Source organism: Megalobrama amblycephala, linkage group LG1 (genome assembly GCF_018812025.1).
Source record: "Megalobrama amblycephala isolate DHTTF-2021 linkage group LG1, ASM1881202v1, whole genome shotgun sequence".
NCBI classification, from domain to species: Eukaryota; Metazoa; Chordata; class Actinopteri; order Cypriniformes; family Xenocyprididae; genus Megalobrama; species Megalobrama amblycephala.
The window spans coordinates 57,251,264-57,278,377 of record NC_063044.1 but is presented as its reverse complement, the minus strand read 5'-3'; the positions used below and the strand labels follow the sequence as shown (position 1 = coordinate 57,278,377).

The 27,114-nt window shown below is 37.9% G+C and overlaps 1 protein-coding gene across 5 annotated transcripts in view; it reads right to left on the bottom strand.

The window, feature by feature from the left end:
- cacna1ia (calcium voltage-gated channel subunit alpha1 Ia) overlaps positions 1–27,114 on the bottom strand; it is a 167,993-nt gene that overhangs the window by 57,467 nt on the left and 83,412 nt on the right. For 4 of the 5 annotated variants that reach the window (XM_048203435.1, XM_048203450.1, XM_048203445.1 and 1 more), the window contains exons 4-11: positions 26,697–26,794; positions 23,400–23,559; positions 19,414–19,756; positions 18,758–18,850; positions 9,616–9,964; positions 8,424–8,824; positions 3,687–3,838; positions 1,849–2,034 (exon numbers count right to left, since the gene is read on the bottom strand). In XM_048203435.1, the coding sequence (XP_048059392.1) occupies positions 1,849–2,034; positions 3,687–3,838; positions 8,424–8,824; positions 9,616–9,964; positions 18,758–18,850; positions 19,414–19,756; positions 23,400–23,559; positions 26,697–26,794 (1,782 nt within the window). The remainder of the gene's footprint in view (positions 1–1,848; positions 2,035–3,686; positions 3,839–8,423; positions 8,825–9,615; positions 9,965–18,757; positions 18,851–19,413; positions 19,757–23,399; positions 23,560–26,696; positions 26,795–27,114) is intronic. The other variant, XM_048203467.1, reaches the window with a different exon arrangement.

The following is a 27,114-nucleotide window of genomic DNA, read 5'->3' as shown; positions in this document are numbered from 1 at the left end:
TGAATGAATGAGTGAGTGAGTGAGCATGTGAGTGAGTGAATGAGTGAGTAAATGAGTCAGTGAATGAATGAGTAAGTGAGTGAATAAATGTAGTGAGTGAGACAGAAACTAAGAGGTATTGAGTGAACATCCACATTATAATATTAATATGTGTGTGTGTGTGTGTATATATTATATATATATATATATATATATATATATATATATATATATATATATATATATATATATATATATATATGAATGTATGTTATGTATTTTCTGTTTGTTTTGCTTTATGCAGTGCTTTGGCAATATGTACCCAAGTATGTCATGGCAATAAACCAATATGAACTGAATTGAGTGAATGAATGAATGAATGAATGAATGAATGAATGAATAATTGAATGAGTGTGTGAGTGAATGGAGTAAGTGAATGAGTGAATGAGTGAGTGCATGAAAAATTGAGTGAGTGAGTGAGTGAATGAGTGAATGGAGTGAATGAATGAATAAGCGAGTGTGTGCGTAGTGAGTGAGTGAGTGAGTGAGTGAATGAATGAGTGAGTGTGTGAGTAGTGAGTGAGTGAGTGAATGAATAAGTGAGTGTGTGAGTAGTGAGTGAGTGAGTGAGTGAATAAGTGAGTGTGTGCGTAGTGATGAGTGATGAATAAGTGAGTGTGTGAGTAGTGAGTGAGTGAGTGAGTGAGTGAGTGAGTGAGTGATGAATAAGTGAGTGTGTGAGTAGTGAGTGAGTGAGTGAGTGAGTGAGTGAGTGAATGAATAAGTGAGTGTATGAGTAGTGAGTGAGTGAGTGAGTAGTGAGTGAGTGAGTGAGTGAGTGAGTGAGTGAGTGAGTGAGTGAATGAATAAGTGAGTGTGTGAGTAGTGAGTGAGTGAGTGAGTGAATGAATGGAGCGAATGAGTGAATGAATGAGTGATTGAATAAGTGAGTGAATCCGACTCTTGAGGAAAGACAAAACAGACAAAATAGAAACTTAATGCTGATTTTCCTAAAAAGTATAACTCAAAATTGTAATGCATTACTTTTAACAGCAACATCTAACAACACTCTATTCAAAACACCTTGTGAAAGACAAACTTAATTTGTGTTAAACTGTTCTCTATGCAGCAGAGCGACGATGAAGCTGATTAATAATTGGCACAACTATAGCTTCCAGTCTGTAATGCTGATTCATTCTCTCCATTTCCTCCAAAGACACGTCATCCCAGGCATCTGCTAACAGTTACTGAAGCCTGTTGAATGTACCCGCAGGCAGGGGACAACTCTATCCATTTAAGAGACATAAATCTGGGCATTGTTTTCAGATGAGGGGTTATAAATTGAGATGCGTGTTTGGTGGAGGGGGGTTGGGGGCGCTGAAAGCTAAACTTGAGTGGAAAAGATGGATCGGCAGGATTGGTTTATGCTCTCAATCCTGCAGCAGCCTCCATCTGTCTCGGTGCACTCTGCTGGAATTGCAGCGCTGCAGGGGGAAGGAGGGTGAGTCAGTGGGCACCAGGGGCCTGAGTGTTATTGTTCTGCTCTCCATCAATCTCACTCTGATCCTTATGGGCCTGTCACTCGCAGCTGAAGCTAAGGTGTACTCTGAGCAGCCTGTGCAGCTGAGACACTCAGACATGCAGAGCCCAGCATGATCCAGCTGTGAGGAGAGGGCTGCTGTCAGGTGTGAGATTTTATAAACCCAGGCTGCTTTGTGTGATAAAGTGTTTGCCGTTTATTACAAACAAGTGTGAACTCGAATACGGACAGAGACTATGAGTAAGCACACAGATATGAAACACATTGGGTTTCATTCACTAATAATTGCGTATAAGACCTACTGGACTGCAATTACAAAAACAACCCACCTGAATATGAAGATGAAGAGCATTAGTAACATGCAGAAGGTGGCCACATTGTCCATGGTCTTCATCAGGACCACCAGCTGTCTGCGCAGAGCTGGCATGAACCGCACCAGCTTGATGACCCTCAACAGTCTGAATGTCCTCAGGACAGACAGACCCCCGTCAGACTGCCCAATGATCTCACAAACACTATAAACACACACACACACACACACACACACACACACACACACACACAAAAAACCGTGTTGATTAAATTGCAGAAAAACTATCATATAAGGGTTTTTCTTTAACTTCGGGCACTTTTGTGAAATTTTGTCTATTTCCATTGGTTATTGTGAATAATGTAGTGATATGAAGCACAGCTCACGCTTTTGTTACTTTCAAACCAAGCAGCTTTCTGTGGGTCAGTGGAGTGAATTCATTGAAAAATCTGCATGGGGAAATATTTTGTCCTCGTCCTTATTAGATTCCTAATTTAATGACTTCATATTATATTAGATTTAAAATTGATGATCTAAAAAAAAAAAAAAAAAATTGTGTGAAAATTATTGGTAACACTTCACTATAAGGTCTCATTTGTTAACATTAATTAATGTATTAACTATCCTGAACCAAAAATGAGCAATACATTTGTTACAGTATTTATTAATCTTTGTTAATGTTAGTTAATAAACAAATACAACATGTGATTTCCATAATGTATTAGTAAATATTAAATTAATATTAACTAAGATCAATAAATATTGTAGAAGTATTGTTCATTCTTAGTTCATGTCTAAAGTAGTTAACTAATGGAATCTTATCATTTTCACTATACCAATTTTTTTTTGCTCCTAATAAAGTTTTTGCTAAAGTGTATTTGGTTTCCAAGGAAACAACAAAGTCAGCAATCATGTTTGAGATGAAACGTGCAAAGAAAAAGAAAAAAAAAACTCGGTTAATATCACTATTTTTGTTGTGTTATTTTCAGCCAAGCTGCAATTTTGTCAAAATATTACGTAAAACGTGCTTTTAGGATACATAAAATGCTAGCTTTGAAATAAGCCTTAACAAAACAAAGGAATCAGACATTTAATTGCAAAAATAATTTCCACCACTGAATGCTAAATCATTTTGAGAAATGAAAAATAAATTCTCCTGTAATGTATATATTTATACATTGTTAGACATTGATAGTCAATAAATTTAACGGATTAGTGAGTGTGTGAAAAATGTATCAACAGAGTTTATTTGCTAAATGTCCAGAGGACCAAAAATGACCACAGTTGAAGAAACACCCATAAGTCATATGGACCACAAAACCAGTCTTAAGGGTCAATTTTTTAAAATTGAGATTTATACATCATCTGAACGCTGAATACAGTAAATAAGCTTTCCAATGATGTATGGTTTGTTAGGATAGAACAATATTTGGCCGAGATACAACTATTTGAAAATCTGGAATCTGAGGGTGCAAAAAAATCTAAATATTGAGAAAATTGCTTTTAAAGTTGTCAAAATGAAGTCGTAAGCAATGCATATCCACTCACAAAAAAGTACATTTTTGATATACAGAAGGAAATTTACAAAATAACTTTATCTTTATTTCATATCCTAATGATTTTTGGCACAATAATTTTGACCATACAATGTATTGTTGGCTATTGCTACAAATACACCTGTGCGACTTATGACTGGTTTTGTGGTCCAGGGTCACATATAATAGTATCATAATAGTATAATTTAATTAAATAATACGATTTATAATATAATAAATTACTACAATCAATTAAAATGCATAACACCCACAATGTGATTTTTTCATATATTTGACAAACTATAAAAGTAAATCCATTTACCTGATGATCACAATAATGCCATCAAAGATGTTGTAGGGATTTCTCAGATATTCAAAGAAGCCAAAGGCAGTAAGCTTGAGGATCATCTCCAGGGTGAACATACTGGTGAACACTATGTTACAAATCTCCAGGACATTAGTCAATTCTTCAGGCTGCAGACAGAGAGAGAGGGGACAAGTGAGAGGTTGGGATGGATAAAAGGAGAAGTAAATGTGGAGAGGTCATTTCAGATCACTGCTTTGCTGTTCAAGACAGGGTGTGCATTGTTGCATGGACAAGATCAGCTCTTGACGGCAGGCTTGAGTTTCTCAGCGAGGCTGTGACCTCTCATATGATATAAAGGTCAGAGAAAACTGAGTTTAAACCTGAACAATTCCTTGTGGAACGTCAGTTAGGAAAAGATCAGGGGTGATGTGAGTACACTGATACTGTATGTGCATTGTAAGTACTGCAGGTCTACAGCTTATTCTAGCCAAGATCCATCCACTTACACAGGAGGAAACTGATTTCTGATTTACATGAAAACCGACCAATCACTTTTCCTTTCTTTTTTTGCACACCAAGACTGAATTTGTTTGATCAGAAATACAGTAAAACAGTAATATTGTGAAATATTACAATTTAAAATTACCATTTTCTATATTTAAAAATGTAATTTATTCCTGTGATGGCAAAGCTGAATTTTCTGCATCATTACTCCAGTCTTCAGTGTCACATGATCCTTCAGAAATCATTCTAATATACTGATTTGGTGCTCAAGAAACATTTATTATTATTATTATTATTATTATTATTATTATTATCTGTGTTGAAAAAAGTTACTTAATACAGTGCATCTTACTATATTTGTGAAACTAGTGACATTTTTTTCAGGATTCTTTGATGCATTTTATTTCAGCATTTCTTTGAAATAGAAATCTTAGGTAATATTACATTATCAATATTATAAACTTTAGAACTGTGGTGTAATATTACTACTACAGTAACATACAAACAAACCTTGCATATGTCCTCTTAAGCCAACCTTAACCCAAGCTTTGTTTCCATGCGGACTGAACCGTGTGCTCATGTACATTGTGTAAAGCCAGCTATTCAGGTTTTAGCTGGTGATTTAAGCCTGAGCTTGCCATTTTTTGTGCACTAAGCATCAGACAGTCAGTGAACAGATTGTGGGTGGTCTGTCAAATGCTGAGCCTAGTGTCTACTGCATCTACTGTGCTTAGAAAAGGATCAACAGACCACCCTGATCTGCTTCAGTCCATGCTGTGTAATCTGACATCACATAAATCCATTACACCTTATCTCAACTGATAACACAGTGTATGTTCATAGGCACGAGCGAAAAGGCGACCGAATTCCAGCGGAGTGAGAGCGAACTCTGATTTCAAAACACTTCCTTCATTGTCCCTTTTGTTCCTTCTCCCCCCATCCTTTTATTGATCAAAATCTTTCCATTGACGAGTTAAGGTCAAAAAAAACAACTGAAGGATGAATGGAAACCATACCACAGGCAGCTCCAGGGAGATGCCATTTAGAGAAATTGAATATTGACACAGCAATCAGGAGTAATAACGGCAAAACAATACGGTAAACAAACACCCATAGCTTCTCCCCTCTCTTTCCATTTTTATTGCTCCATTTCTCTTTGTCCTTCCTCAGGCTGTACTGTACTCTTCTCTTAAATCAATCCATCAGCAGATCGTCTCATTATCGGAGCTATTTGTACACTACTTTAAAGAGTTGTGATTTTTTTTCTTGTAAACCATGAATAAATTATCACTATAAACTGAAAGATCAATGAAATATGTCTTGTGAAATCTTACCTACACTCTAAAAAATAAACATCCCAAAAGAGGGTTTTCATAGTGATGCAATAGAAGAATTTTGGGTTCCCCAAAGATGTTTTTTCATAGTATGAAGAACATTTTATCAAAACCTAACACTGTGTCTACACCGGACGTGAGTGGTGCGACACAATGCATCAAAAGACAATGAAACCCAATATAATCAGTGATATTCTCTACACTGGATACGGCGCGACGCAACGCGACATGACACAACAAATTCCCGACAGTAAACGGATTCCACATTCTATTTCTGACGTAGTTCAAGTGCTTTGCAACGGTCGGTTTGTCGCATTCAGTGTAGATGGCTTTTAGCAGGTGTAAACATGGTGTAAAGAACATTTTTTGGAATGGAAAGGGATGTTAAAGGTTCTTCATTGAACCATTAAAGGATTAGTCCACTTTCAAATAAAATTTTCCTGATAATTTACTCACCCCCATGTCATCCAAGATGTTCATGTCTTTCTTTGTTCAGTCAAAAAGAAATTAAGGTTTTTGATGAAAACATTCCAGGATTTTTCTCCTTATAGTGGACTTCAATGGCCTCCAAACGGTTGAAGGTCAAAATCACAGTTTCAGTGCAGCTTCAAAGGGCTTTAAATGATACCAGGCGAGGAATAAGGGTCTTATCTAGAGAAACCATCGGCCATTTTCGAAAAAAATATATGCTTTATATAAACAGATAATCGCCTTGCACATGCTTTTCATATTCTTCAAAAAGCTTACGCTGTATGTCCTACATATGTCCTGTTCTACTTATGGAAAAAAACGAAACTGGCACCGCGTTCGTTCCATAAGTTGAATAGGGAAGGCGTAGGCCATACAGGACATAATTTCTTTTTGACTGACGAAAGAAATACTTGAACATCTTGGATGACATGGGGGTGAGTAAATTATCAGGAACATTTTATTTGAAAGTGGACTAATCCTTTAATGGCAATAAAGAACCTTTATGTTTAAGAGTGTAGATGCTTTTTTTTTTCCGGCCAATCAGAGGACATTTAGGTGCTTACTGCCTGTCAGTAATTTTAAGTTTGCTAACACTTCTTCAGCGGGTGGGATTTTGGAGACCGGGGGGTTAGGTTAATGACTAATCTCTATGTTCAAATTTGGTGACTTCCTTACTATATAGTATGTGAAAGACAGTATGTCAATTGAGTGTTATGTCCAAATATGCAGAATTCATTAAAGAGTAGGCAAAAAATACCTGGATTACCCTGCTACTTCGACCAAGATACCACACTTATGCATATTTTATAGAATGTACTTTATTAACAGCTAAGTTGCTTATGTTAAATGCAGTACATACTCAGATTTCAGGAAGAGGCAACAAAAGTGTTCCCAATGTGAAATCTCATTGCTCCAAAACTCCAGTTGAAGTATTGAGTAAATTTTACAGAGAAATAAAACCTACCCAAATATAAAAATTCTGTCATCATTTACTCACCCTTGTGTTGTTTCAAACTTTGTTTCTTTCTTCTGCAGAACATAAATCAGATATTTTGAGAAATGTCTGTTTGTTTGTTTATTTATTTATTGTCCATTCAATGGAAGTCAATGGTAAGCCAAACTGTTGGTTATCAACATTCTTTAAAATATCTTCTTTTGCGTTCTACAGAATAAAGAAAGTCATACAGGTTTGTAAAGTAATGAGGGTTAGTAAATAATGAAAGAACTTAAATTTTTGGGTGAACTCTTTAATCCATTTAATCCACAGTCGATCCACAATTCAAGTATGCGAACTGCATTTGAAATATTAATTAAATATACAACATTTTACAGACTAAATCAGCATTTTCAGCTTTCACTTGCATAAGTTTGAGTATTTTACAGTTTTATTCATGCTCTCACTGCTTGCTCAGATGATACCACAATCCCTGTGCAATCCTGGCATTCAGCTCCCATAGAGAATGGATTGAAATGGCTGCTAATCAGACACAGTTGCAGTGGACCCATCTGGTAACATTGCTTACAGCACCTTTATATTTACATTTACTCATTTGGCAGAATCTTTCATCGCAAGTAACTTCCAATGCATTCAAGCTATCCATCTTTTCAGTTGATGCCTTCCCTGGGAATCAAACCTTGGTGTTGCTAGCTCCATGCTCTACTGTTTGAGCTATAGGAATCTTTGAATGCATTTGATTGTGCAGACCAAGCACGTTGACTTGACACTCATTCAATCGACTGTTGCGCGTGAGCACAAACACACACGCTGCCCACACACATGTAAATATTGTGATCTTTATCAGCCTGGTTGAGAGCCAGGTTAAAACATAATGAGCCACATCAGATGATGTCACCACACATGATCTGTTTAAACATATCAAGACGATTGGAACACAAACTCATGAGGAAAGACCTGTTGAACAGATACTGTGTTTATATGTGAACGTGCAAACACGGGCTTCTCTGTTTTGCCTGCGTGGGCTGCATTTACATGATGCTTCACATGTTAAAAATGCTGCGTAATAGAAGCCAATGGTGACTCTCTCATTTTCTCTCTCTAAATATCCGCTTTCTCTGCTTGTTGGTATTTTTAGAGCCCACAGAGATGAGAAAACAGGCCCCACTGCAGGCAAGGCAGCAAAGACATGAGGGGGTGGAGGAGGAGAGAGATAGAGAGAGAGAGCAAGAGAGAGTGTGCATGAGTAGTAGTAGCTTTCTACATCTTCCAAAGATAATTAACTGCACTTTCATGGCAAGAAAAAATCCAACAAGACTCCAAAGGCCGTTCCACACACTCTCATTACTTTGAATGGCAGGCCCTGTGAAGACTCTATCAGCACTGCAGAAAGAGCCGGCTATTACAGTAATATGTGACATGATGAGGTTGAACACTTCTTCAGAGTGGGTTCATTATGTGAACTGACTGCACTGTGGGTGAAATTACCTGGTTATGGTGCTCGATGCCCATGCTGATTGTATTGATGAGGATGGCGATCATAATCCCTCTGTTGAAGTACTTGCTTTCAACGATACCCCAAAGCTTCACTCTCATTTCATCCCAGACGTCTTTACATTTCCCGAAACAGGTACGTTTCTTTCTCGGCGTGTCCTCGGAGTCTTCGTCCCCCCTCTCGTCCAAGTGGTTCTCATCCCTGTTGGTCTCCTCCAGCGCACTCTCCTCTTCCTCCCCATTGGCCGAATGCCCCGTTGATACATCCCCCTCCTTGAGTGACAGGGCTGCAGCACACTGTGGACACTCCTGTGGGTTTGGGACGGAGAGGGAGATGGCATTCTCCAGAGCTTGGGAGCTGTGGTCCAACTTGGTTTCGTGAATACAGTGAGGTGCTGTAAAACACATAAAAAATTCAACATTTCTGTTTGACATTTTCATATAACACAATAAAATTTTTGCCTGTCAGTTTCTTGGACAACTGCCATGATACTGTTTGGGATTGAAAAGTCATTGTGCCATTAAAGCAAAGACATGGATGTATATGTTTTTGTTTTTATTGCAACTTGCTCTTTGCTTTTATAACTTGCTATGAGGTTCGGAGTGTCAAGGAAGCTACTTTGAAACTTGGCCAGGCTTCAAGTAGCTAAATACACTGAAGAAACTTAAAATGGCAATATCTTTTTTAAATAAATAACTCTCTGATGATATAATTTATAATTCCAGAGCCATATTTTTTGGGGTTTGAATGAATTAATGGGAATAGGGGCAGAATTCATTATACAGATACATATAAACAGATACATATGTATATTCTTTTACATGAACCATCCAAATGAACCACTTTACTTGAATGAATCAGAATCTTGACTGCTATGCATGAATGAGAGATGAAAGTTTAAGATGAACCAGAAGCTAAATACAAGTGATAGAGGAGAGTTCAGGACAAATCACTAGAATTCGAGAGTTTAGGATGACTGATTTCACTAGAATGAATTAAACGTTTCAGCATTACAAATGAGTGAGAGAGGACAGTTTGTATGTAAACTTGCTACTATTTTGAGCTAATGTCAGGCTACTTAAGAAAAATTTTGTTAATTTTAGTTATTTACTCCCCAGCACTGTTAGTCATAGTTTTTCTATGATCCACTGTCATTTCTCTGCCTCCAACTCTCTCCTTACTCACTCTGAGCTGAATGGCAGTGATGTCTTTCTCCACCATTCACATTAGCTCCTCCCCCTGTCGATCCTGCACCTCCTTTGCCACGCCCCCTCCCTCCCCCAGGAGGAGGGGCTTTGCCACGGATCATGTAATAAAGGGCGGCTGAGCGGCGGCGGGCCTTGCGTAGGATGTGGCAGACCAGCTGGAAGAGTTCCTCGTAACAGTCTCCGGGCTCAACAAGCGAAGCCAGTGTGCTGGAGGACAGGTAGCGAGCACGTTGCTCTTGCATCAGCTGGTGCTCTCGTTGTTTGGTCTCCGAAAACTGAGTGGCAATGACCACCAGGCACAGATTAATCATGAAGAAAGATCCAATCTGGAACAGGAAGAAGAAGAGAGATATCTTGAAAAGATATCTTATGTTGTTCTAAACCCACAGTCACCTTTACCGTTTTCCAGAAAACCAGTCACAAGTTCAAGTTGGTCATGCAATTTTGCTGTGTTGAACAAAAGAAAGGTGCTTGTTTAAAAATGACTTCTCTGTGATTAATAAATCACTACAATATTGACAATAGACAACGGGACCGTTTTTGCTTTCGAAAATTAGCGAATGTGATCACACCTTAAGCATCTCTCTTCCATGGAAAACAAATAAATGCTGAAGAACTTTCTGGTACTGGTCATTCTTTTCTGAAGGTCATGACTTATTTAGATCTGGCATTCAATTCACTGATTCAATGATCACAGCAATTACAATGAGTAAGCAAGTTGAACCTGAGAACTGAATCAGTCAGATTTTTGAACAAATCATTCTTACTAATTGTGTAAACCAGATCAATCGATTCAACCAATTTGATTAACTGATTCATTCACAAATCAGACTTTAGCGCTTCTCTCAAGGATTGCCAAGGCAGATTTTCACTGAATAACTTTTTGGTCTTTTTGTCACACAAAACTATTGTATGACTTCAGAAGTCCTATACACCGCTTTCACAATACTTTTATGGGGCTTTTCCAACCCTTTTGAAGCTTAAAAGCTCCAGGCCACATTCAGTGTAATTGTTTGAAAAACATCAGGATATCCTTTTAAAATTTCTCCTTCTGTGTTCTATGAAAAAAAGCAAAACGAATTTGAAATGACAATGTTCATATCCATTTTTGGGTGAACTAAACCTTTAAATATATTTATTTGAGTTTACAAGCATTTTGCTGTGATTATAATACCTAAAGATCATTCTTACGCTTAATTCTGTAACCATAACTATTGCACTTCGTGTGAAGTCTCAGCCGCTTTAAATATCCAGATCGACATGACACCAAAACACCTTGGAATCTCTCTAACGCAGCCTGTGCTGCAGTGTTTGGCATAAGCAGCGGCCATAGCTGTCTAGATGAGCTGCTATAAACAGACCCTATGTTTGAAGAAGTCAGAAGACGCCCAAACAAGAGCCTGTTTTGTTGTGTGTGCGCCTGTACCGCTCTGGCTTTGATATGCTATAATTATCAGGCTTTTTCATAGCATCAAAACCTCCAAATATCCCCTAGTCCTCGCAGAGAAGGGCTAGATCCCTCTGCCAACGTGAAAAGGATTAGAATCGGGAGCCAATCATTTTAAAGACTGAGAGCGAACCAGTTCCAGACTCATCAGAACAGAGAGCCTGCTCTTATATCATTCACCATTCATATCACTGGCATTTGTCAACACGCAAAAGCACACAGAGCTTTCTCGCCTTAATGAAAGTACAGCTTGCTTCCAGCTTATGTGAAGTAGGGATCAGAGAGGACGGATGAGTTGTGAGGAGGACAGAGAAGGTGGAGAAATGAGGACTTGTGCATATGTGTGTGTAGGGCAGCTGTACAGATGTATCCTGCCTTCACATCTGCTGTCCTGATTTGGGATTCTGATGTGTGACTGGACTGCTCCTAATCAACAGCCGGACCTGTTTTATGCAGATAGACACGTTCTTTCCTTGCAATCACCTTTCATATCATCAATTCTACTATACTGTTTGATGCACACACAAGCACAATTAAAATGTGTCTTCTGCTCCTCTCTTCGATTTGCTATGAACATATTTGTTCCTTTAAAGGGATAGATGAACCAAAAATTTACTCACCCTCATGTCACTTTATTTTTCTGTGGAATTCACAAAAGCATTGTGAGCCCAAGTTGACTGTTGAGACCATTGCTACCAATGTTCTCTATGATCAACTTAGGGCAACCCAGGCCAGTCTTGAATATTATGAAAGAGAATGAAAACTGGTGGACAAAATAAGTACCATAAAAGTGGTAGCGATAGCTTTGTCTGAAGAATAGGAATTTAAGCAATTATTCACTGTAAATGTAGACATTGGCTCTAGCTCTCCTATAAAATAAAATACAAAATAATAAAATACAATGACTGATGCTTACTAGCACAACAAAAGAGAATATTAGTCACAAACAACTTAACTTATTTGATTTAGTTTATAATGGTGCATTTACAACATTGAAGACATATCAGCGCTGTTACTTATACAATATTTTAAAGGCAAGCAGCAATAGATACTATTTACACTAAGTGCAAATAGCGATAGATGCTATTTACACTGTGAAAATAGCATGTTTTCTTAGTGATAGATGCTACTTACACTAAGTGAAAATAGCAATATATTCTATTTACACTAAGTGACAATAGCAGCATTTTCTTAGCGATATACTATTTACACTAGGTGAAAATAGCGATAGATTCAGTATCAGTTCTTTGCAATAAGAGTAAATAGTAATTAGATGCTATTTATACTTTATATTGGCAGATACTATTTGCACCTCAGTATTTTTGTACATTAACAGGATGCAATAATATCATAGAGTGTAAATGATTATATTTATTACAATTATTAAATGGATGCTGCCTTATTGGGAGAATAAAAACCCTCTCTACACCTTCACCTAGCCCTACCCAATAAACACTTTTATTATTAAACATTTGTTTACAGTTTATTTCCACTTTTAGAACATTATTTTAATTTTTATTGAAAATAAATGCGAACTTGGCAAAAGGCGGATTCGAACTTGTGTCAATCACGTTAAAAGCCAGGTCTGCAAACCTTATTTGCTACTTCTGCGACCCTGAAGATGCTGAATACTGTGCATCTTTTTTAAAGGGGACCTATTATGCAAAAATTACTTTTGCATGGTGTTTGGACATAAATGTGTGTGTACACAACCACCCTATAATGATAAAAATCCAACCACTCCTTTTTTTTTTTTTTAAATCCCCATAAATCATACGCAGTGTCTCAGAACAAGCCATTTGCAGGTTCCAGGCGATGTGATGTCACATTAGCCACAGGCCCCACCCACGAATGTTGACAGACACTGCCGTTTTAACATAGAACCGCCCTGAGCAAGTTCACAGCGAGTTGTACACAGTCCGCCATTGCTGCACTTACGAGAATGTCTCCCAAGGGTTTTAGGTGTTCTGTAGCTGGATGGATTAATCCACATAGCTCTCTCCATTTACTCCTGAAATCTGAGCCGCTGAAGACGCTGGTGGATTAATTTTGTTTTCAAAGAAAATTCTCCCTCAACTCTACCAAAATTAGTTTATGTCTGCACGAATCATTTCACACTGGAGTGCTTTGTGAACGAATGTCAATACAAAGGGACAATACAAAACAGAGGTTGAGCTTAAAATTTGTTACTCAAGGATAGATAGGTGAGAGCACTTTATTACAGTGCATCTGTTGATTTATGGATATAAAGTTTACCAGTATATTAAGCACCACCCGAAAAGGCATAAGGTCTTTATATATTTGTTTACGGTTAGTTATAATGAGTGTTTCTGTGTACTTCGCTATGTATGTTGCTAATAATGCAAGGGAGAGAGAGAGAGTTTATGGATAATATTTTAATGCACACTTGCACTGTGTTTTAAGCTCTTTTCTAGAGTGAATTTCTAGAGTGAAAACAGATGCTTCATATTTTGTGTGAAATACAATAAACGTTATAAAACTCATCGGTAAACTGGCTTGTACAAATATAGTGGACAAAAACAATATAAGCTATAACCGTAATTAAACTAAACTATACCTTCTCTATCTCCATGCAGCATATATTTGCAGTTTCTGACATTATAGTGCATCCTGACTGCCTCCTGACACCAGAGAATGAGCTCTTGAAGCTCTGCCCTCTTAGGCCGAGCACAGCAGCTCATTTGTATTTAAGGGGCACACACTGAAATGGCGTGTTTTTGCTCACCCCCCAAAACTGGCAAATTTAAACACTATAAAAAAAAAATTATCTGTGGGGTATTTTGAGCTAAAACTTCACATACACACTCTGGGGACATCAGAGACTTAGTTTACATCTTGTAAAAGGGGGCATATTAGGTCCCCTTTAGAACTTGAGTGGCCCAACCAGACATTGGTGGGCGGAGCTAGTGTAAATAGTGTTTGCCAACAAGGGACGCTATTTGCACTTAGTGTAAATAGGCACTCCGTATTTTAAAACACAAGAAAATCTGACATTGCTTAGAAAAGAAAAAGAAAAGAAAAGAAAAGAAAAGAAAAGAAAAGAAAAGAAAAAGAAGAAAAGGTGAGGCATACAGAAAGAACAAGGCAGAAGTAGACAGGGTCAAAGGGGTGCTGGTTAGTAAGTATACTTCAGTTCTGTTACAGCTGGATGAAAGATGACAGGTGATGATTTATACTCTCATTTAATATTGTTCTTACAATGGAAGAGTCTGGCTGCAGGCAGGGTGACCTTAAGACTTACTGTCCAAAAAAAAGAACAGTAAGCAAAGCCGGCCATTTCATTATTGTGCCATTAATTTGCAAATGTGTGGAGAACGTCACCAATAGATTTATATAATATAGATTAGGAAATAAAATAAATAATAACAAAAAAAATTATATAAAATAAAATATAAGAACCATATTCATTAGTGAAACCCACAAGCAGCAAGACAAAAACATAAGATTTGTTATGTAATCAAAGACAACGCATTTAATCTAATTATTTGCGATCATTTGTTCTGATCTGTCAGAGAACAGCTGAAGAGGAAAAACAGGGCACAGAGATGCCGAGCCTGAATTAATTGCTCCGACGTTCAATAGAAGTGAAAGGAAGTGAATAGAGGTGCATCGGCGGGGTGTGGGCTGTGTCGGCACACTATGGCCCTCTCTCTACAGGTAGCGACGGCTAGCTGTGTGGTTGCCAGGTTACAGACAGAGCAGGGTGCCAAAGAAGTAAATAAAAGTGCTAAGGGACAGCCTGCACACACACACACACACACACACACACAGTGAAAAGACACATCTTACTCACTCAAACAGTGCAGATCACATAGGGATTTGGCTGTTGTTTCAAGCTGTGAAGGGGGTGCATAAAGCATCAGAAACCAACAGCTACATAAAGCTAAATCACATTTGATTGGTTTCAAAAGAATACATTTTGTGTTTTTTTTTTAAAAAGAGGGTAGAGTGTTACCCTCTTATATAAAAAAAGTGCTTTTAAAAAAAGTGCAGAAAGTGAACTGCTTTGCTTTAAAAAGATTTCAGAAATACAAAACTTAAAAATCAAGAATATATTTTTAAATTGAGTTTAAAATTAAGAATATATTAAAATTGAGACAAAAATATGGTAACACTTTAATTTAAGGTGATGTAGTTACATTTTACTACATGTACTTACTATAGTAATAACAGTAAATGATGCATAATTACAAGTAACTAAACCTAAACCAAACTCTATCCCTAATCATAACTCTACAGTACGTACTTGTAGTTAATTAATATTATTAAGTACTTATTTGAGTAAGTGCAATGTATCTATGTCAACTTAAAATAAAGTGTAACCAAAAATATTGCTAATTTTAAGTGTGGGGTATGCTTTGTTTCTCAGCCTGCCGTTACGTTTTCTGCACAGTTCTTCTGTTGTTTTTGTTCATCTGTTTGTTTGTTTGTTTTTTCTAGTGGGTAGTTTATGATTTTTATATAGTTTATATGTTTGTTTGTTTTTTCCATCAAGATGAGTTATATATGAATTTTCCTGTTCGGTGTGATGTTTAATGTACCCAACACTACTGCCTTTTTCTTACTACTGCAGTAACTGCCTTTTTTAAGGCAAGTAAAAGCTTAAAAAAAAAAAAAAAAATCACGAAAGGGAATAAAATAGAACAGAATAAAACATGAAAATACGTTGAGCTTGTGTTAACCACAGACCTTATTTTAGGCATTTAACCAAAAATTGAAAAAACCCATTCAAAAATCCCAATTACTTGGTGAAAAATGAACCGAGTTTTAGGACTCATTCCAGCAGAACTCTGTAAATAAAATTGATAAAATGACCCTTAGTGGCCTTGAATGTTATTTGCATGTGTTTATAAGCATAAAAACTGTTTTTATTTTTATATATGCCTTGTGTAGCTTAAATACTTGAAGTTTTTCTACAACATGTATCCACAGTTTTAGCACAGTTAAACTTTGGATACTGTGCAAGAACTAGGGCGAGTACAAAGCACAGTCAAGTGGGTTGCACCTATGGACCTACGGTCACATTTTTAGGCAGCAAAAGACTAATAATGACTAGTCTGCTCAGTCTCTTTATACTTCACTCACATTCCACATTCCTGGTGCATGCTGGGAACGATCACATGACAGCTTCGCAGGGTGCATGTGTCGGGGTGGCAGGGTCTCTGTCAGGAAGTGTGAGACTGCCGTGATGGCGGCAGGGGTCCGCTAGTCTGATGGGCTCTAATTAACTGCTAATGCTTTCACTCCGCTGACCTACACAGGATTAGGCCCTGTCATTAGCTACAGACACACACCCACATTTCCCTATACTTGCCATTTGTTGGGCTAAAATGGATTTCGGAATCTCCAGTAGTGCCATCAGTTGTTTAACATGCGTTTCAATGCAGGAAACTGGGAAGGTAAGATAGCTACAACAAATATCAGCAGGCCTCACTATCTGACCTGCACATCTCATTCCTAAATCCATTCCCTTCCTCTTTTATTCCTTTAGTCTCCTGCTGCCTTTCAGCCTCAGATCCTTTTCCTCCTTATCCTCAGGGCATTTCTTTCCGCTCTCCCCCCTCTTTAATCTTGTGAGGAGACATTATCCGAAGCCCATCTCACTGCAGGGCCGTCTCGATCACTGCTGTTCCTACCATTCAATGAAGAGGGCCGCCGCGGTACGAAAGCTGGCTCCAACAAGGTATCGTTAAACATGCAGCTGAAGCAGAGATAAATTCATTTTATAGTGTCCAGCTATTGATTCTTCACTATGTTGTTCATTGCCTAATTGATCTCTGCAGCTCCGTTGACTCCTAAATGTGCTGTTTAGCTAATATCTGCATCTTTGAAAACTTCAGGCCATCAATGGGAGTCCTGCAGATTCAGTTAAGTTCAGTCTGTCAATAAAAGCTGGGTGCAGATGTATCTCTGAGGAATGACAGTAGTGATGTTTTTCCAAGATTTTAAACTTCAGCTGCAATGCGCCATATGGCAGGACTAACCAAACAGATATTGTCCTTAAACATCTATTAGCCGTTACGTGGCCTTGCATTTAAACTACTGTATTAACTTTGAGCTTACAGATGGCACTCTAAACACTAAATATCAGTCTCAATTTTTTACAAGATGATTGTTTTGCAAGAAACAAGTAAATAATTAGCAGTAGGGATGCACAATATATTGGTGCCATAGTGGTTATTGGCTGATTTTTTCATTTCTTTCACATCTCAAAATTAATATCAATTTTTTATACTGTACATAATAATGTTGTGATGCCTAATTTTACTTTTAAAATGGTTGAATGTAAGGTGCCCTAGATTGTTTTTTTACAAGATGTAATATAAGTCTAAGGTGTCCCCTGAATGTGTCTGTGAAGTTTCAGCTCAAAATACCCCATAGATTTTTTTAAATTAATTTTTTTAACTGCCTATTTTGGGGCATCATTAACTATGCACTGATTTTTTCAGCACGACCCCTTTAAGAGATGCGCTCCCTCTGCCCCACGAGCTCTCGACTATATATACATCGCATAAACAAAGTTCACACAGCTAATATAACCCTCAAATGGATCTTTACACGATGTTCGTCACGCATGCTGTATGCATGCTTCGAATTATGTGAGTAAAGTATTTATTTAGATGGTTACGTTTGATTCTGTGTGAGTTTGAGGCTATGCTCTGTGGCTAAAGCTAACATTACACACTGTTGAGATTTACACACATAGATTTATAAAGAATGAAGTTGTTTTTATGCATTATACAGACTGCACGTGTTTAAAAATGAAAATAGCAACGACTCTCGTCTCCGTGAATACAGTAAGAAACGATGGTAACTTTAACCACATTTAACAGTATATTAGCAAAACATGTTAATAAAACATTTAGAAAGACAATTTACAAATATCACTAAAAATATCATGATATCATGGATCATGTCAGTTATTATTGCTCCATCTGCCATTTTTCGCTGTTGTTCTTGCTTGCTTACCTTGTCTGTGCACAGATCCAGCCGTTAATACTGCCTTTCCTTGTCTAATGCGTCGAATGGGCTGGCATTATGCAAATATTGGAGTCATACATATTAATGATCCCGACTGTTAAGTAACAGTCGGTGTTATGTTGAGATCCGAGTGTTTTCCGGAAGTCTTTTAAACAAATGAGATTTACATAAGAAGGAGGAAACAATGGGGTTTGAAACTCAATGTATGTCTTTTCCATCTACTGAACTCTTGTTATTCAACTATGCCGAGGTAAATTCAAATTCTGATTCTAGGGCACCTTTAATGTTTTATTTGTTAAGACAAATTAGTATAGAATTTTAATATCAGCCATTTATCGGTTAACAACCATAACATGAAAATAATCACTGTCTTATCTGTATCGGCCAGAATATTAATATCAGTGCATCTCTAATTAGTAGGCTTTGTGCTAAAAGTTTCAGTCTTGTGATGTGTTAAGCTGCATTTTTGTGTCCAGGGGAGAGACATGACCTTTTTGTTCTTACAAGTGAGACCAAACATCCAGTTCACTCTCTGGCCCTGTTAAAGGTCAACTAACTTCAGGTCCTCCCAGACTACATATGCCATATAAAACCACAGACTACAAGTTCTCAATAATTAGGACACATGCATCATTTCTAAAGACATGCATGCCAACATATAAAAACTTACGATGATGAGGAATATGAAGTAGATGAAGTTGTAGAAGGAATGAGCGTCCATGACGTAGTACATGATCTCCACCCAACCCTCTAGTGTGATCACCTGCACAAACCAGATCAGATCACATTCAGGCTCTTTATACACCTGGTAAGATTAGTCCCAGATGATCCATCACAAGTCGTTAGTTGAGAAAAACTGCTGTTCACGAGGAAGTAAGATGTGTCTACTATTTGTGATCGGATTTCAAGGGAAGAATTTACATATAAAATGCATATGCATTTAAGAGTTAGAAGTGTTAAGAGTGTAAAAACCTCACTTTTGTTAGATTTGTCTTAATCACACATAATATCTTATGCTCAATTCTCATGAAATGCAAAAAAGAGTTAATTTCCTTAAACCCTTTTTTAGAACAGGTGTGTAGGCGGCCATTCACTGTTGTCCAAAATGTATCAGAACGGATTAGCATTTGCAACGCACTACACATTAATTGTGGTCACATGCAGTTCAGACTTCATCGAACATGATTTGAGTGACTGGATAAAAAAACAATGTGTTGGATCGCATTTACACCTATATTTAGCACTGTTGATTTATGATTGGATCACCCAAAACAGACTGAATCAGATGTATAATTTAAACAAAAGGCACTTGGCTTAGTCTCATACCTGAAAAATGACAATCCATGCGTAACCTATGTTGTCAAAATTTATCGCTCCTTTATGTGGGTTGGTGTGTCCTGTATGACAACGGGTGTAGTACTGGTTCCAGTTCACACAGAGCCCCATTGCAGAGGCACTGCCATTGACCAATGGCTCTGCACTCAGACCCAGAGCCTGACGGTGCAGCGCGTCATCTTTATCTAGACAGCACTCCCGTCCGCCCTCTCTCCGAGCGGGCACATCTCTGCAGGACATGATGCCGTTATCCTGAGCCAGAGAGCAGATGAAGGGCCGCTCGTCATCCTCCTCGGGCTGATAATATGGGGTGGGGAGGGTGATGCCAGATGTGCTGAGGACAAGACGAGAGGAGAAGTCAAGGTTTTTGAAAAATACAGAGTTAAAAACTGAACAAAATGAAGACAGACAGATACATACTGTAGATACACAGATAGACCACACATTTTTTAGTTTATTTTTCTTACTTTTTTTATTATTTTCTAACAAAAATTTTTTGATGTTTGTGCTTAAATCAAGGGGGAGAAAAACCAATTTAAACACAATATATTGTTGCACCCCTAGCATATAGATCCCATCTGCTAAGTTGCCACTTGTTGGCCTATTAAAAATTATAGTCTGTTTTTGCAGGATAGCTGAAAGTTCTCTAGGTAGACCTGAAGAGATCTGAGAAGTATCCAGTATGGACTCACTCTATAACAGAGCAACTGAGCTTGTGTAGTGTGTGTGTGTACATATGTGTGAAGCCCATTTCTCTAGGAGTGACCCATTGAGGGCATTCTGCCTCTTAATCACAGTGTTTTACTGCCCAGAAATAGCTGTTTCCATCAGCCACTCACCCTCTCATTCATATAACAGGGTCACAATGACTATTTACCCTCCCTTTCCCACTCTCTCGCTCCTTTTAAGCCTCTTTCTCTGTTTCTCTCACACATACCCATGTATATGCAGCTACATGCAATGCCATTTTTCCACACAGCACATAAACATAGCACATGCAAGCCACAGTCACACTGATCAATCAATGACTCTATTGCTTTGCGGTCTAGACAGTTAATCTAAATGCATACGCACAAACATACACAAAGCTCCCATGACAGCCATGTTGGAGGTATTGGATGCCAACAAAGGATTGGTTCATCATCCCCAGGGTGTAATTCTCCCCATTTGGATGGAGGACTCCTCCACAGACTCGCAGCTCGATAAAGGCCAAATGTTTCTGCAGTTGTGGAGGACATTTGTCTTTTGCACTTCAACAACATGGCAGCCAAAAGATCGGAACCATTCGATACCAGTAATGAGCAATGGTATATTAGGCTACACCAGAAAAAGCAATATGTCTAGGTAGACCACCGTGGTGACACTCGTGTGAGGGTATGCGTGTGCACATTTCCAAAACTAATCAATACCTGTGATATGGCAAATTGAGCCAATGCGTCAAACCATCATACAGATGTATGAATTCCCCTGTGGGCTTTGTGCGGCACACACTGAGATCTCTCCTATAAACGTCATTTTGAATTTTCAACACAACAGTCAAGCCAGAATACGCGCCACCACTTTCCTTAAAGAGCTCAGCAGTGTGGCGACACAAGGGGGGGTTGGAAGAGAAAGACATAGAGACAGAGATTCAGTAGGTCTGTCAGGGCTCTGCAAGGAGTGCTGGAGTGTGAATGATGTTTGTGCCAGTGCCAGGGCTCGGGCACAGCGTGGCAGCTCACTAAGACGCACAGCCCAGCGTGGCATTCCACTAACACCCCACTGTGGCACAAAATGCCATTCTACTGCCAACGAGACTGCTCTCGCACATGGAGATAATTGACCAATGACTGACAAGCTGTTTGTGGGCCGTCGCAGGTGGGTGGGTGTTAAGGAATGTAGTATAAAATGAGCCCCGGAGATCGGTTTGACTTTGAGGGTCGACTTTTTAAAGGGATTTCTTTAATATGAATCATTTTCAAAGGTTCAACTTCAGCAATCTAAATTGCATTTTTGGTTGATTGTCTTAAAGTCGGCATGAAATGACTGCAAATGCATGTAACGATTCATCCATGCATGTTTTATTTTTTATCTATTAATTTTTAATCAAAATCTTCCCGAAGCAAATGATACTTCCTTCTAGTGACACGTGTTGGACTTCTCCATCACCCCACCACAATCAAACACAAGCTCACATTAATTTTTGAGTGCAACACCCATGTCAAAACAATTTAAATTATGTTTTAAATTAAACATTACACTCTGTCCCTACTACCATTTCATAATGACTTTAAGACTTTAAGACTTTAAAAGTGCTTTTTTTTAAATCAGCAACTACATGACAGATATAACTGAAATAGGTGCCATAAAAAAAAAATCAGGATAAAAAGACAACAAAAGTGTCAATGAATACATAACGTATCCACCTCAAGCAAGCATATACATTTTGATGCACATTTTGGGGTTTCAATCTATCATTTTCAATGCAATATTTTAAGATTTACATTAAAACTTGTGAATATCACGAAAACAACTTGAGAAAACAAAAGTGTTACTTCTGAGGGGAAACTGGCACAAACTAGTAACTTAAATGCAATAAAACGTAATAAATTAAGGTGTAAAGCAAGGTGACAAAGCATTCTTACAAACTAGTTTGCTAGCAAATGCCTGCAACTGCCTTTTCTTCGGGTTTGCTGAGAGGAAATGTAGTAAAAAAAAATGGCTAAATGGCTATACAGTTAGCAAAATGGCTAAAGTTAGCTAAATGGCTGACAATGCTTATAGTACTATAGTAGATGTTTCTTTGATATACTTATAAAGTAATAATAAAGTAATAAATTATGGTACGTAAGTTTCAATAATCGGTTACATTTCAATGGTTACATTATGGTTGTGTATGTAACATTTGAAGCCAAATAAAAATACAAGCTCTGACTAACATTTGCAGTAAACGTCTGCAAAAGCTAAAGAAATTTCTTATATAAAGACATTCCTTGTAATGCATTAAACCAAAACAGTGTAGTATTTGTTCTTTCAAACCCAATAGAAGCATTTTCATTTAAGTAATTTTTCCCCACAAAAAAATGGAAAGAGGGTGTACATTTTAAAAAGACTATAAGAGAATGTACAAAGCAGAAGAAAATCAGGCGTTCTCTCAAGAGACTATGATAGACTCTCCTTTCAAAACACTTCATCATCCTCTGACTGTAGTGCCAGCCCATAAATATACTTGCTGCAAGACAATAAACGACAATCAGTCCTCAGCTGACGTTTAAACCCAGACATGCGCTTCTTTATCCCACACAAATGCGTACAAACAAACGCACAGGGTGTCTCACACACTGCCATGCACCGTGAGTCCTTTCAAATCCAATCATACAGCAGTAAGAGGCAGGCAGACCACGGTTGGCACGGTAACCTCAGGCAGACACCCACTCATGAATATGGACGCCAATCTGAGTTTTAATCAACTGGAGCCATCGACTGGGTGGAACCACATTTGCATTTTTAGTGGCAGGTAGACAGTAAAAACAAGAAGATGAGAGGAGAGACTAAAAACAAAGATACAAGTGAGAAGATGAGTGAAAGGAAGATAGGTTAAATCTTAAAAACTTTATTTATTTTTTTAAATAGAGAATATATGACAAGAATAACATGGAACTGAATGAATAATTTGTTTATTGGTACCAAATGTCCATGTGATCCCAAAATATCCATTGATGACATCAAGTATCTCTTCTTAGAGAGAAAGGACATTTGAAATACAAGTCCAATCCAATGATGGAGTGTTTAAGCTCTCTGAAATGAATCTTCTAGAAGATCCGGCCTCCTAAATTCAATCTCTTTATCCTTGTAAACCTAAACTGTCATCCAAATAAACCCACAGTTTGGATTCTCTGCCTATTTTCGCAATTAAATCACCACTGAAACCGTACATTCAGTCCTCTCTCTTTCTCTCACTCCCTTAAGCCCACCAGCCCTCCTCTTTTGGTACTCACAGGGTGAAGTTCTCCTCTGGGTAACAGCGATTTCTTAATAGTCCAGCCCACAGCTGCACGCCAATGATGCCAAAAATGAAGAAGACAAAGAAACATAGCAGAAGCACATTTCCCAGCATGGGTAGAGTGTCCAGCAGCAGGTTCACCAGGATTCGCATACCTATACAAACACAGAAAAATGATTATGATATGAAAGAATAAATACTCTGAGATATTCATTATTCTAGAAAGTGTATTTTCATATCCTGTCTCTGACACAATACTAATACTACTGAGCAAAAATGTCAAAATCAATGTATTTTTCACTGATTACAAATAAATTTGTCACATTGCGGAAGTTAATAATGTTGCCATTCTCAGGTTATTTTTAGCTCATCCAGTCATTTGCACTTCATTTTATTTGCATATAACAATTTGTTAATATGACCGTCCACCCAGTTGTGACTCTTTAGAGTTTGTCGTCATAAAACTTTGTGTGTTTACTTCTGCAACAGTGGGCTCATTTGTGTGAGTGAGGGTGTGTTCATGTGTGTTAGTGAAGCACTGCTGGGATTGAATGAAGGGTGTGTGCCCGTTCTGATTGGAGAACAGCAGCATGTGATTACCGCGGTGTGTGGGATTGGGGAAAAACACAACAGGGGACTAACACAACGCTGATGGACCATATTAACACACTGTGTGGTGTGTGGAAGCACAAAAATGTTATAAATCTGAACGTGGACAGGTGAAGCGACAAGTGCTGTGAATATTTGGACATCTGAAATGAAAGCAGAATTGTGTCTTTGGTCGCTTAGAGAAAAGGCAATCACAGTTAAAAAACAAAATCAACAACGTCAGAAGAGAACAGGATGAATTAAAACTTGTGGCCCTCGTGTTGTTCCAAATCCGTAAAACTTTTGTTCATCTTTGGAACATAAATGAAGATATTTTTAATAAAATGAGCGATTTCTCTTCATCAATTCACAGCTACACAACTACCACTATGATGCTTCAAAAATTTCATAAAGATATTGTAAAACTAATCCAGTTGTCCCATGCACAGTCTGACCAGTCTCAGCCATAAAGCCTTGTAAGTCCTTCAAAGTTGACTTTGGCCTCTTGGTAGCTTCTCTGATCAATGTCCTCCTGACTCAGTCATCCAGTTTGGACAGACCGCCTGATCTAGAAAATGTGTTGGTGGTGCCACATGCTTTCCACTTCTTGATGCTCTGAACAGTACTATAGGGATAGCTAAAGCCTTCAAAATGTTTTTAACTTTATCTCAGAGGCCATTTGAAAGCATTTTCCCATGGTGAATTATTTGCAGTACCATACACTACTGACAGTGGAATCTTCAAGAAACAGCTGGTTTTATTCTCAAGTAATTAAAAACCACTACAATTGATGTCAGGTGGGGCAATTAGCCTGGTGTTTGATTTGGAAGTTGATTGGTTGCACCTGAGCAAGTTTAAAGGTATACTCTAAGGGTCTAATCACTTTACCAAACCAGGTATTTCACTAATTCATTTTCAAGAATCCTCCAGAATGTTTTAAAATGTTATTTTCACCTTGATGATGAGGATTATAATATGTACAGTACATACAGCGAGAACAAACTGGTCCTTGCTGGTCCAAACTGGCTGCGTAACACAACAGAATGAACCTCATTGATTCGTCAAGCAAGCATGCTTGAGCTTCCATTTATCCTAAATGATGTGATTAATGTTTATATGTGAATAAAAGCCTAAATTCAATTTGTTCATCATATATATAAAGTGATCAGTCTCTTCAGAAAATTTGGACTAAACCACTCAATTGACAGATTATTTTTACAATCATTTTATGAACTTTTTTAAGTACCAAAGTGGTAGTTGCGTAGCTGATGGAGGGCCAGAAATCACTCAGATTTGATAAAAAAAACAAAAACAAAAAAAAACTTCATTTGTGTTCCAAAGATGATCGAAAGTCTTACGGGTTTGGAGCAACAAGAGGGTGAGTAATTAATGACAGAATTTTCATTTTTTGGGTGAACTATCCCTTTAAAGAGAGAGTACCCTAAATATGAAAATTCGACCATAATTTACATAATTTGACCATTTAAAAAAAAAAAAAAAAAACATGGACAGCCTTCCAGTAAGATCATTTATCAGGGTTCCCAGACCTTTGGACCAATACATTTCAATTACTTTTCTAGTCATTTGTATTTACCTGATAAGAATTTAGAAAGTTCAAAATAACAGCATTTATTTGAAATAGGAATCTTTAAATGTCTTTACTGATCAATTTAATGCATCCTTGCCTGAATAAAGGTATTTAAAAAAAAAATCTTACTGGCCTTAGTGTATAATCATTTTAGAAATGTCCATTTTTACAATTCCCTGAAATTTCCAGGTTTTTGATAATCATGCCGAATGTCCGGACTGCTCTTTTTCGAGAAAATGATTTTGCTAACATTTTTTTTAAATATATCCATTTTCAGATTCACACAAAAGGCATGAAAATACATGTTTGGAATGACATGAGGATGAGTAAATGATGACTGAATTTTAATTTTCAACTATCTCTTTACAAAGCCTTGCATAAAACCTTGCTACAATTTGACATGCTATATGCACAGATCAGTGGATGTTTGAATGTTAATTCGATTTTGCATGCCTACATGCACGAGGGAGAGTGTGTAACAGTGTTTATGCATTGTGTTTGTGTTCGTCAAAAGCTGTTTTTATTCCCAGACACACACAGACCTACATTCTACAAACATTTTCCGAAACCCTCCCCTTGAACACTCGCTATCTCTTCATCAAGACTTCGAGCAGAAAAATCAAATGCTAGCTAATTCAGTTAGCATTTATATTTCATGCGCTACACCATGGCCATGGGCACTGAAATATTGATATATCCTGGGCTTCTTATAGAAGCTCAAAAAAAGGCCACAACTTTTGGGATGGGTGTGAACGTGAAGCAGAGGAATATGAATTATGGCATTTGTTCAAGGACAACAGTTTTTCTACCCAATTACAGGAGGAATTAATCTGGCTCTGCTAATGGTGGTGGCAGGGAAGTAATAGCTCTGAAATCCTCTTTGATTCATTCCAGCTTTGCTGCTCTCGAAAACCTGCATGCCAAACACAAAGCTACACAATGCACGCTTCCGTGGCTTTGATAGGACAGGGGTTGGAGCTGACACATGAGGGTGCTTTTGAGGCTTGGCATTAACAAAACCAGAAAAATCTGACACACATTGAATCGGAGCATGTGTAACACCTGAGGTTTGCAGATCGCTGATTTTGGGGGAAAGTGTATGTGTTGTTTACTCACTGGGCACTCTGTTGATGGCTTTGAGAGGTCTGAGTACACGCACTGTTCTGATGGCGGAGAAGTTGATGTTCTGGAGATCAAGGGAGTATTCCACCATCCTGAGAAATACAAACATACAGAAAATTACTGTCACAGTGTAAACAAGCTGAGTGTTGTTTCTGCCAGTGTTGTAGTTGAGACCACCTCATTAAAAACCAAGTCAAGACAGAGACCAGAAGAGGGTCGAGCTTGAGTCAAGACTAAGACTAACATATTCTCGAGCCCATGACAAGAGCAAGAAAATGAGAAACCTGACCCTTATCTGGACTTAGTCTTAACTCAGCCTTGAATCAGTAGGTCTCGACTTCAACACTGGCTTCTGCCACCCTTTTCATTACTTACAAGGGGTCATAGTCTACACTTTCCTAGCGCTTTATTT